Genomic DNA, 13,449 nt, shown 5'->3' with positions numbered 1-13,449 from the left:
CGCCCCCTGGATTTTTGGATGTAGTGGCATTTCACCGTAATTCATTGAGAAACATAAGCATTATCGGCCGATCGATCGGAGCATCCCTAATTCATGAGATTGCCAAATTTTGCGAGTACTGATCAATTCATTTAATGCTATGATCGATCGTTACCGATCTGAGCATTCCTATAATAACAAGTAGTTTTACCCATTTTCTGTTTGTCTGATTCACTGTAATTACATCTGTATTGTAACGGACTTATATTGGCAACATTGCTCTCTCAATATCTGAATCAGCATCAGCCATAAAAAAAACATCGGTTTACTAGGGCTGGGCAAAATGTTTTTTTTTTTCGATTAATCTTTTTTTTGTCGATTAAAAATCGATTCTCAAAGGCTACGAATCAATTTTTTTATGAAATAAGCTGATCCTGTTTGATCAAGGAATGCGACTGTTTTGACTTTTTTCAGCATACATTTTTCATCTTGCATCAAAATTGTATTGTATTTAACATAATTGTATGCATTTGAAAATTCGAGATGGGTTCTTTTTTAAAGTGTACCTAAAATTAAAAGTGTAATCTACAGGTTGGTGGCTCTTAATTTCTTTTTATTAACTACCCACTTGTAAACTTATGTTCACTGTTTTTTTTAAATAAATATAGTATTTGTATTAAATCTATATTCATTGAGTTGAATCGAGAATCAAGTATAAAATCGATCCGAGAATCGTAATCGAACCGTTCTGATAGCTTATGAATCGAAATCGAATCCGTCCGAAACATCTGAATCGATACCCAGCCCTACGGTTTACCCATATTGGATATAAACATGATAAACAGGTCTATAATTTCTCTTATTTCTTTCTTTCCAGGTCTAGCAAAACCATGAACCTCTGTTCCAAATGCTTTGCTGGTAAGTGTAATTTCTTCACACTTTTGAATCACTGTGGCTTTACAATTATGCTTGTGGTTACATCACACTGTCTTAACCCCGACACTTCTGTTTTCTCTTTTCCACCAGACATACAGAAGAAACAGCCAGACGAGGATTGCACTCCAGAGCCCGCCCCCAGCTCCAGCAATAGCCAATCAGCAGTCTTCTGTAATGAATCGAGCAGCAGCAGTAGCCAAACCTTGTCCTCAAAGCCAGCCAGCTCAGAGGAGCCTTCATCAGAAGCCACACCTCTTCCTGCGCAGGACGGTGAGGGCACACAGTTACTCACCATCGTGTCATTACAACATCATATTAATTTCCCTTTTCCATGAAACACAGGGATTTTTTTAAGTGAGGTTCTGTTTTTAATAGAATGATAGTTAATGGCGATTTATACTGTACAAACTTAAGAAACTGCAGCTTTTCCTGACACAGTGCTTTCATGTAGCTTTTAAAGTTGTGGGGTGTCACCCTGTAAGTGAAATTTAGGTAAAGTCTCATAACATAATTATAAGATTTGGAGCATCAACGTTTATTTTCACATCTTCAACATGACCTTGCTCAGTCAGCATTAAACCTATTAAGATTATATTTTCACTAAATGTCCTTTACATTACGTAGGATGATTTTATGTAGAAAGCATTAAATCACAAAAAATGACTTTGGCTGGGTTTTCACTGACTGGGTCACGTAATGTAGGGGATACATTGACTGATTGCATAGTGTCCTTTTGAAAATGAAGTATTATATATACACATCTACCATTGATGTTTAGGAAAAAAGCTCAGCAGTCTTTACTCTAGATTGAAAATTAGCCCATATTTCATAATCCACAAGCCCAAACCCAGGTGTTTATGACTTTCAGCTAAACAAAGTTAAAGTTGTATTAAAAAAATATCCTGAATCTTCTTAGCCTTGTAATGGCATTGAACAGTGGCTGTTTTTGAAGCCCGTTTGTCATCAGATAAAATGAACCCATAAGGTAAATGTGTTAAAAGCTCAGATGCAAAACCTGACATGTTTTCTTGTAAGTGAGCATTTTTTTATCAGACTCTTATTGGATTCTGCCAACAAAGTGTTATTTCTGAAATTCTTGAGGCTGGGATTATGCGCATTTGAAGCGAAAGTTATTGGTGAACGTATTATGCATTCTGAGAGCTTTCTGTTAATGTCATTATCTCATTTTTGATGGATGTGGCATTTCGCAGCTTTTCCAAATCTTTTTAGGTTTGTGAAAGAAAACGATTCATATATAGAGTACACAACAGCGTAAACGCATTCAGATCAATCCAAACATAGTCTGGGCTCAACATAAAGGAATGCCGGTTGGCCCGGGGTAAGCGTGAGAGACGATTGGGCCAGTAAAAAGTATTGTCACTAGTCTGATCGGGCCAGTGCTTCACCCTCAGTCACTAAAATACTATATTTTCATCAATGTATATTATTTAACATCTTGGAAACAGACATTTACTCTGGCAAAACATGATCAAAGAAAAGATGCAATATTTTGCACAGTTTGCTGTCAGTTCACAGGTAAAGCAGAAAAGTTGGGAGACTTTTTTCAATGTATATGTATCCAATTGACTTCTTTTTATATTGGGGCCAGTGAAACTTTTGTCAGGGCAAGTGTAAACCTGAACCACGGGCTGACCGGACCAGTATAAATATATTTGCGTTGAGCCCTACGATTTTTATACGATCTTTTCTAGTCTTACTTTATATAAAGAGACTTTATTCTCGCCACAAGTATAGCCTTAAAAGCTGGCTTTGCGTTGAAAAGAAAGAAAAACATCCAGTTCTAAAATACTGACTTATAACTAGTCGTCATATGCATTCTGGCGAAACGCGCACGAACCAATGATTGCCTTATGTACCGATTTGAAACCATTTTTCATGTAGATGTGTTCACATTAGCCTGGCTGCGCCCTCCTACGCACTTCCGCTTAATTTCATTTTCCTTCAGTACTACGTCTGGGATTTCTCTCTATTCTAGCGTTTCGAGAAATCAAATTTTTGTAGGACCAATCAGCGAACAGAGGGAGTGGCTGAGAACGATGATCTGCCAAAGCCAAGCCTCACGACCACACGTAAGCGATTGGCTGACAGATTCTGAGTGACCACACGTAAGAAATGCCACCATATCCAAAAGCCAGAGGGCGCTCTCGTGCAGAAACTCAATATGCACCGCAGAAGTACCATTTTCATATGCAGTTCTATTAAAATGCTTATAAGCATATTTATATTGCTGTTCTTTAAACCTTTTTAGATATTTTTATAATGATAAAATATATGATTATGTTTGACGAGTGTTTTCAGAAGGGTGTTTATTTACACATACCTGTGTATATATGCCATCAAGAGTATGCCAAACCTTTAGGTGGCGATGTAACGAGAAGCTCAAGCCCCCGTAAGCCAATCAGAATCCCGAAAATAGCAGCAAATCACTTCCTCTTTTGAACAAGGTCGCACTTTTGACGACGGTGCGAGCTCTGGCGCATGCTGTGACGTTGGCTGCCTAAACACTTTTTTGTCTCAGTTTACGTACAAACGCGCAAAGGAAGATTTTCTAAATTGAGTTTTTAGAAATAATCTTTTACAGAGGCAAATTATCCATTTGCGTGTAAACGAAGGGAAATGTCTCCGTTTTTCAAAATGACCATGCGTGTAAACGGAGCCTCATTCCATAGTGATACTAGACTGATAAGGACTTCCTACTGATCAAAGACCCATAATACATAAAAGTGCTCTGCATAATATCGCTTTTGTGATTAGGCGGGTTTTATTAATATGAATGGCAATTAATCGCTCCAGCCCTAACAAACATATTGTTTCACTTAGAATACTAATATTAACCCACTGCAGTCGTATTCCTATCTGATGAAAACGGCCATTATTCAATGCCATTACAAAGCTATGAAGAGTCAGGATAACTCTGACTCATGCACACCTAGGATAGCTTGAGGTAAAATAAAATGAGCTAATTTTCAATTTGGGATTAACTATTACATTAACCGATGATAAATCTTTGGATTGGCGTTTTCCTTTATAGACATCCTTCTGTGTGTGTACAGGAATCCCAGGGTGAAATAAGAGCGTTACATTCACTTCAGTAATACGCTGGTGCCTTCTGGCAGTCTGTTGCTTTTGTGTTGTATTTCATTGTGTTTAGTGCATACGCCACAAATGATCTCTGACAGGAGGAGCTGAAAGATATTATACACTTGTGTTATAATGATCTAATTCTCTCTCTTCCTTTCCCAGAAGTCTCCAGTACAGACACAGCTCGCGGCACGCTATCCACTCCTACAAAACGACCCTGTGACTCAGGTACATCTCATCAACGAGAGAGAAAGAGAGCGCTTTTAATAGTCTAGCACATCACACCATAGTAGATCAGAGTTGTAAATGCTAGTCATTGTTAGGGATGCACCGAATAGCTGAAGCTGAATAAAACGAAACACTCAGCTGAAGGCCAAATACTGAACACGTTTTTTTATTTTTTATTTCCCTTATTATTTTGCCAATTTTGTCACCATTGCACAAGCTACTTTTTCAGAATGTCATTTTTACTATGTTTATTTCACATTATTTAACAATGATTTTTTTTTACATTCCAGCAGTCATTACAGAGCTTTTTTTTACACCTGGTCACTTCTCTGATCAGATAGCTATCTAACTTGTTAAAACTGTGCCATTTACATTCGACCACATAAATGAGTCTTTGCTAAACAGATATTATTCTGATCTTCTGTTTCCGCACAAAATGCAAATAACTTTTTTTTTATTCAATGCTTTGAAAGGAGATACAAAAAGGCATTTATAATAATGAGAATTACAAAACAAGACTGAGATTTACATACAAGATATTACAGTTACATTCATCTTCTGTACATATTAAGTAAAAAAATAAAAAAAAAATAAAGAAAATGAAAAGAAAAGAAAAAAATACATCAAAAATAAACAGCGTAGTAGGGCGATTTCACATTTCCAATTCAAAATCCTGTATTAAGGTACATAAATATCTTGCTTTGTGACTTTTCATACTTTTTAAAGTCTTCAAATATATTGCAAATTTCTCTTTAAACACTACAAAACGTGGAGGAGTTTTACAAAATTTACATTTGTGAATGAAAAATTTTACCAACAACAACAACAACAACAACAACAAATTATTTACAACAAAATGCAAATAACCTATTCATTACTCTGCCTTAAGCAACGACGCTTATGCAGCAATGTATGTTAAGCAGGGGACACGCGCCTGCGTGCACGGTCAAGCACGAGCAGAGAGCGAGACGGCGACAAGATTGACGGGCATGACAGAGGAATATAAGCGTGTTTGTCATTGTAGGACTTTATTGGTTCTAGGAAGTTTTTATACATACTGCAGTTGCTCTTCTCATTCCTCTTCTCATCTATAACATCAAAATGAAGAGCTAAAGTCTCTTGTTTTCTGGGCTTGTGCTGCATCAGGATGTCTTGATTTTAAATGGCAAATGAAACTTATAGGGGCGGTTTCTCGGACAGGGATTAGACTAGTCCTAAATTAAAATAAATGTAAGAGCTGTCCAAACTGAAAACAACTTGCACTGACATCTCTTAAAATACATCAGTGCACTTTGTTTTGCCTCAAAATGCACACAAGTAATGTTTTTAGTAAGGCAAGTTTGTTAAAACTAGTAATATTTCATATTTAAACTAAGTCCTAGTCCTGGTTTAAGCTAAACTCTGTCTGGGAAACCACCATGTAGTGCTGTATGTTTTTGTGTCTTTCTCGGACACTTTAAAATGCTTTTACCAACATGTTTACTACATTTGTGCACCTCTCATATTCTGCACTGGTTGCAATTCGATCACGTCATCAAAGACCTTATTTTTCGGTAAAAATGTATTCAGTCTTTTCACTTTAAACACATTTTTAGTGTTCGGCCGAACAAGTGAAAAGACTGAATAAATTGTAATAATTTCGGTTGCCAAACATTCGGTGCATCCCTAGTCCGTGTATAAATCAAGTTAGTGTATAAATCTTCCTTCAGATACCTTTTGACTAAAGTTATTTTGTATGTAATTTCAAAACGGTGTATATCTGTTTTGTACATATTTTTACCAAAACATTTGCATGCGTAAGAAGTGCCATGCATCAGGTCAGCGCAGGCTAAATCGAAGCTCTGGTCAAGCTGTACTCCTGTCTAGAGGATTTACAAACGTTCTGTTCTCTCTGAAGTCCTCGCCAGTGGTTTTATCTAATTCCACATTTGCACAGGCCGGCAAGTGCTTGTGCCCTAGCAACCAGCCAGAACACCATAGCAACCACCTAGCCAAGTATTTAAATCACATGATGTTTAAAAAAGCTTCAGACTTCAATCTGACCAATTATTTACAATACCCAAGTGCTATGTAATGTTTAAACTGTTTAAAACTTACAGTCAAGTTAAACACTTTAGAGTTTGTTACAAGTGTAGTTGTTGGATGCATTGGCAAGCCTTCAAATGTGTGACAGGACTGAGGCACACAACCAGTCTGCACACAGCGCAGGTCATTCAGTCGTTTCCAAAGTTTACAAGTCTATTTGTGTTTGACTTCAGGTTCAGAGAGCGATTCGTCCCCAGAGAAGCGCGTTCGGGTGGAGGAGGCCTCATGTTCTGAAGGTTCTCCACGAGTTCCCAAGCAGAAGAACCGTCGGCGGTGCCATAGCTGCCAAACCAAACTGGAACTCGTACAGCAGGAGCTGGGGTCCTGTCGTTGTGGTCAGTATGCCAACATGCCTCTCCAAAATGTTAACACTCACGTAACACATGCTGTTTCTGTTTATTTCATATTAATCTTGAGTACCTATAGAGCAGTATTTCATCATTCATATTTTTAAAGAGTCATTCAGATTTGAAAAAGACAGATCAGCTGTACCGATTTTTTTCCGAGTTAACCTGAGCTCCTCGAGGCATACCGCATCATGAACACGCACAAAACATTATCCGACTATCTCTGCATAACTTGATTCATTACATATTTGTGTCATTTACATTATATGCACGTACCAGCCAATTGCCAACAAAACACAGACATTTGATGCAGTTTTACTTACCGCCTGCGACTCATGACAAAATCCAGCTTTAAACAAACACACACAACTTTGCTGCTACCTTGAAAAAACAAAATATATCCATTGTGCTGATTTCATTTGGAAGTTGAACGAGCTTAAAGAGCCCCTTTTTTCCGATTCAGGTTTTTACATTTCCTTTGGTGTGTAAGTGTGTATTAGTACATGTTAATGAAATGCCAAAGGTACAAACCCCAAAGTAAACAATGACATGAGTTATCGTCTTCAACATAAATCTCTTTTCTTGGACTACAACAAACACATGGATTGTAGGCAACAGTTTACTTCCTGGAATTGGTGATGTAGACAAGACCGACATTATCATAATTCCTCCGCCTCGGACTCACAGCCTGTAAGTTAACTCCTGTTAGAAACCGAGTCTTTCAAACATGGTAAGGAGCGTCACATTTCCGGCTGACGTCAGAGGTATTCAGGCCAATCTCAACGTACAGTAGGGTAAATTTTTTTAGTCGATTGTCGGGAGAATTAACGATTGACTATCGATTAATCATTAATATTTTTATAATAAAAAATAATTATTTAACTTTAATCATTCAAAAATGTTGAATACAAAATACAGCGTGTTTTCCTAAATGAGACCTTTATTACAAGATCAACTTGTGGCAAACAGTTAAACTACATTTAGTTAGACAAACGGAACACAGTGTTTCCTCTAGGATTTTTTTCAGCTGTGGCGGCAGGGGGCACCCATGAGGATTATAAATGTAAAAAAAGATTTAATGTAGAATATAGGCTACAGTAAACTAACATGTATTTTTTTATAATTTTCACGCTGTCATTTACTTTTCCTTATATTTATAGCATATTGCTTTTCTATGTTTGATCTAAACTGTATTTTCTTAAAAAAACGTTACACAGCTACGTACGTAGTTCGGATATTTCATTGTAGTTTTAATGTAGTGTGCATTGCAAGTTCGTCCTCGTGTTTAGCGTACAGAGCTGTTACAAAGTCATGCAGTCTTGTTTGATAATCCGCACCGCTGTGATTGACAGAACAACCGACCAGTTATCCGACATCAGCAGCAATTTTATTTCACACCCGTACCATTTGACATAAAGACTGTGACCCCGAGCCGGTCACACCGCAAATCGCGCAGTTAAATATAAACCTTTACCGGTCTTCAGACAGATCTTAAACACAAATAAGCACGGGACATTTTAAAACGAGTCGAATTTTGGTCTTGGATGTTAGACCCGCATTTTACTCTTGTCTATTGAGTCCCGTCCCGACCTGCATCTACAACACAAATGACACGCAAATAGCCTATTACACCCGTTAGATCAAATATTATGCGGTTCACCCGCGGGTACCCCGACCCTGCTGTTTCGTCTGAAAACAGATAAAACAGTCTCACCGTCTGCCTCAAGTTTCTATTACCAACGTTCTTCTCTTTCACGGGAATAATGTAAGTTTCCTTACAAACAGATTCGACTATTAATGTCTTGCAGTCGCATATAAGTAGTATTCAGTATTTAGCATTTTGTTTTTGGACAAATATCTTATCATTTAGGCTAATGTGAAACTTTGTGAGTGTCGATCTAAAGCACAGACGATTGACTGACAGCTGAGCGCTCAGCAGTGCGCTTATAGCCAATACTGAATAACTAATGGCCCGATAAGTTGATAATATGAGTACAGTGATTCCAAATGAATGTCCAAAAAACTCGTAATATGTTAAATCAAAAGTTTAATAATGTCTTTTCTCGCAGCCCTGCGCTGTGTTGGTGTAGATATGCGCCGGTGAACATCATATGCGTGATGACCTTGCAGCTTAAATTACCCTAAATTTATAGTCATAAAGATAAAAGTAAAACAACATTCGAAACTTCAAATGATGTATTTTTATTTGTGTAAACTCACAATAAGGAGAAAACCTTGTGCTTATTTATAATCATTAAAAACATGACGTGCTTTCTGCTGGTTTGGTTTTAGAGCGCGTCACAAAAAAAGAACAGAAACTCAAATACTTTTTTATTCGTTTTGTCAATTTAATAATTATTTAAGTGCAACATATTTCGTATAGGCTTATTTATTTTATTATTATTTCTCAAAACAGAAACGTAGCTTAATAATCCTCTGTTGATTTAAATCTATTTGTGCATGAAACTAAACCCATGGAGGAAATTATGATATTTTAGGAGACTTATTTATAAATGAGTGAACAACGCAAATCCAGAAAGGAATTTATTTCTAGACAGCCAGTCTCGCAGAGCGGACATTTCGGTAGCTTTTTGCGAGCTGACGCTGTGGGTTTTGTCTAGAAGGGATACAGCAAATGCCGAAAGTTAAGGATTAGATTTGGAGGTAGGATTATTAGGATGAAAACAGCGGTTCTGGCTAAATTGGATACAAATACATCCTACAATCGTGTGAAATTTTGTGTTTAGAGTTGGGTTTGGTTAAAGGATTAGGATAAAACAGTGCTCATCCAACGAGATTTCGTTTGCTGTATCCCTTCTATCCACAACAACAGGCGTGGCGGGGATGTTTTAGGAGTGGCGGGCCGCCACGGTTGGATGTATATAGCGGAAACACTGGGAACATATATGCGCTTGAATATGCGGTGCTCTAAAGCAGCGGAACCTGCAGCTGCGAGCCGCATTCTTAAACAGAGACCTCATTTGTTCCAAAAGATCATGACCTCTACATGATAATTTTTTTGAAATCAAAACGGAAGGTCACAGATAACGGAGTAGTGTCAAATATTGCACCCTGGTGGTAAAATGTTGAATTGCTGCCACACAGTGAAATTAATTTAATTGCTTCAAGACACACGCTATGCTAGGCAATGCAACCTGCATTAGATTAAAAAAAAGGATTCGATTAATCAATAACAAATTAACATCATCGACTAATTTCTTAATGATCAATTATCAATCGTCGATTAATCATGCCCATCCCTAACGTACAGATTAGCTGGCCAATCAAGGACACAGAGCTTTTTAAATTCGTGCATTTAAGGAAGAGAGTGAAATCACAAAATCACGTTTTTTTAGCAATGAAATAGGTGCTCTTTAAATTTTCCTCACAAACAACAAAACAATTCTATGGTGGTGTTGATTTCATGTCAGCTCTTGGTTGGTCCGTGACCTATTCCGGTTAAAATGCCCATATAAGGACTTCCACTGTACTTTCTGCACTGAAATTGCCCATACAAGAAACAAAGCAAGATTGTTACGTATGAATATTTCATGTTCAAAATTTTTTTTCAGAAACTTGTACGAACCTTGGCGACATGCATTCGGCACAAAAAATACTACATCATACGTCCATCTGCTTTTTTGACACTTTGCTTATGTATAGCATGAGTATTTCAACTCAAACTTCGAACGATGCTGCCACGCCCCCATGTCACGTCCGGTTGGCTTGCGAAGCGGGGGAAAAAAGCTCTCAGATATTAATATTTTAAACAAGAGGGATGTATTGCTACAACTACTTTAGTTTATGTTTAGACTTCGGACAGATGCGAGAGCACGTGCACGTGAGACGGAGAGAAGAGTAGCTGCTTATGACGCGTCGGATTTATTTCAGATGCCAGTCCAAGACGCACGCATTAAGTCCATGTGCGTGCAAGAAGGAATCCTCTATCTACAAGCTGTCCCCATAAAGTGAAACTCACAAACCCTCATGCGAGGAAAAGCATGCAATGTGCATGTTAATGTTAAACTATAATAATATTAATAATAATAATAAATATTAACGGCATAGCATTTTTTGTCTTTAAAAAAAAAAGTAAAAATCGCGAATCGAATCGTGACCTTAGAATCGAAAATGTAACCGAATCGAGGATTTGGAGAATCGTGACACCCCTAGCTTTAAACATCCTCTTTAACTGTGTGTAGATATAACAGATTACACACGATTACACACGGGTCTGCTTGTTTGTGAAGTGCTTGCAATTTCAGCAAGAACTTTGAGATCCCAACAGTACTAAGGGAGGATATTTAATCCCCCTCAGACGTTTAAATTTCAGATTTCAACTGTAGGTAATGAAATAAAGTGAATGTTTAAACATAATTGCACTGTTCGTTCGACTGGCTGTGCTTGATATTTATTTATTTCTTTGTTAAAATTAAGGTGGTATTGTACAGTAGCAGTGAGAGTCATCAGTCTGATAGAAGTTCCCACTGATCTGATAATACACTTACGGATCCGACTGTTCTCACATCTGACTCATTATCCCTCCAGAGTCCCTCGAAAACGAGACTCCTGCGGTTATCTAGCACTCAACACTCCATCGCTTCAACTTCTTAGTATTCGGGAATCTATTTCTGTCGGTGGAATGCTCAGAATGCGTTCCTGTGTGGCACTGGCTCATCATGCCTTTTGTCATTTTTTTGTTGTTTTCCAACAGATTTCCCAAACACTCTCTGCATCACCCATTAGTTGAGTGTCAGCTTAAAGTGACACCATTAGTTGAGCTCAAATAAATAGAGCTAATTTGTTTGATGGCATCACAGCGTTCATACTTTTTTGGGGATCAACTTACTGATAGTCATTTCTGCATTTTAAACTGAGACAAATGCAGGGATTTTAACATGAAACAGATCACCATCAAGTTAACCTACCATTAGAAATGTACAAACCTGCCTTAGTCAAGATACCTGCAGGACTACGATTGTACCCAATTGAACCGTGGGACAGTATTTGATGGGTGTGGGTGGAAACTTTGCGTGACATCTGTTAGTACAGTGCATAAAACGGTAACAAAAGTTCAGGTCTGAAGTGTCAGGTGTGTACAGTCTTAAAAATCTTTACCATCTTTCCTGACATTTTACGACAAGTCAATAGTCGTGTCAAGAGCACTCAAAGGTGAGACAACAGAAAAACTAGTTGTTTGTGCCCACCTAAGATCTATAACACATTTCTGTGTGAGTTTTTTGAAAGTACTTTTTAAAAAGTTTCACTTAGAAAACGCGCTAACACTTTACTATGAAGTATTTATTAACAATTAGTTAATGCATTAGCTAACATGAACTAACAACAAACAATACTTCTAAAGCATTTAATAATCTTAGTTCATTTTAATTTCAGCATTTACTAGGACATTTATAAAATCAAGTGTTGTAATGTTAATAGGGATGCTTTGATCGATTGTCCGCAGTTTGGTATCTGCCGATAACGGCATTAAATGACTCGATCGGTACTCACTAAATTTGCTGATCTCATAAACCAATATTTGTGTTTTTTTCATCATAGGGCTCCTGAATACGGCTTCACTTATGGCGCTTTTCCATTGCATAGTACCCCACGGTTTAGTTTAGTTTGGGTCGGGTCAGCTTACTTTTGGGAGCTTTTCCATTGGGTGCAGTACGTAGTACCCGATACTTTTTTTCGTACCACCTCGGTTGGGGTTCCAAGCGACCCGAGCTGATACCAAACGTTACGCGAAAACACTGTAGATCACTGATTGGTCTGAGAGAATCGTCACGTCATCGCTATAATGTAAATATTAGCTTTAGCTTACTAGTAGCTTGCGCTGTCTCAAGCAAACATGTTGTTATCTGTGTTCTGCTATAAGTTTCCAAACACCCTTTTAGCGATGAAAAACATCCGCAGGTTGAGAATCCGGGAAACCATAACAGTTTTGTCCAGACTTGCAGTTTGTGGCGGCACATTCGCGACGTGCACGTCCGCATTATATATGCTTAAATGCAACTTGAATGAGGCTCAGCGGAGCGCCGTCGACTGACGCCACGGGTCGGGTGTTTTAACAGAAACTGTCATGTGAGACAGAGGTAGTGATAAACGCGATGTGCAAACATCTATTTGTGGTGGCCAATTTTAATTTTGTGGCAGACTGAGAAGTAAATGAATGTATGGGAATGTACAACAACGCTCTCACGTGTATGATGTCACAGCAGTATGCAGCGCAAATATAACGACACGCCTATAATCCCTCCCACTCCGAAGTGATACTAAACTCGATGGAAAAGCTAACCACGCCAAAGTGAGGTGAACTGACCCGACCCAAACTAAACTAAACCGTGGGGTACTATGCAATGGAAAAGCGCCATTAGAGACAATTTTTACGAAGTGCGAGCACTTTTATAACCCGTTGCTCATGTGCTCATCTTTTTTACTTTACAGAGATTTGTGTATTAAAGGCAGAGTAGGCACGTTTAAGTCCCGAATGGAAATAATTAGCTGTGTTTAAAACAGTAATGAAAGGTCTACAGACACTCGATTTTTATACTTTATACTTTTATACTCGATTTTATACATTTTACTTATGTATTGGTATATAAAGGCCGTTTAAACAAATTTGGAAAAAGTTTTTTAGACAGTTCCTGCCTTTAACTACGAAGACGTGCTTTATATTTAATTCATACAGTGTAAAGACTGTGAAGTGTTTTATTTCCATTATTTTTAATAGGCATAAGCCTTTTTAAATGCATATTAAATTTCTCTT

General features: G+C 37.8%; 1 protein-coding gene across 1 annotated transcript in view; it reads left to right on the top strand.

Moving 5' to 3' along the window:
• Positions 1 to 13,449, top strand: part of zfand3 (zinc finger, AN1-type domain 3) — a 28,392-nt gene that overhangs the window by 11,290 nt on the left and 3,653 nt on the right. The window contains exons 2-5 of the mRNA XM_065296117.1: positions 857 to 897; positions 1,006 to 1,185; positions 4,180 to 4,245; positions 6,504 to 6,665. Of these exons, the coding sequence (XP_065152189.1) occupies positions 857 to 897; positions 1,006 to 1,185; positions 4,180 to 4,245; positions 6,504 to 6,665 (449 nt within the window). The remainder of the gene's footprint in view (positions 1 to 856; positions 898 to 1,005; positions 1,186 to 4,179; positions 4,246 to 6,503; positions 6,666 to 13,449) is intronic.

This window comes from Paramisgurnus dabryanus, chromosome 20 (genome assembly GCF_030506205.2).
Source record: "Paramisgurnus dabryanus chromosome 20, PD_genome_1.1, whole genome shotgun sequence".
NCBI lineage: Eukaryota > Metazoa > Chordata > Actinopteri > Cypriniformes > Cobitidae > Paramisgurnus > Paramisgurnus dabryanus.
This window is presented reverse-complemented; position numbering and strand designations above follow the sequence as displayed.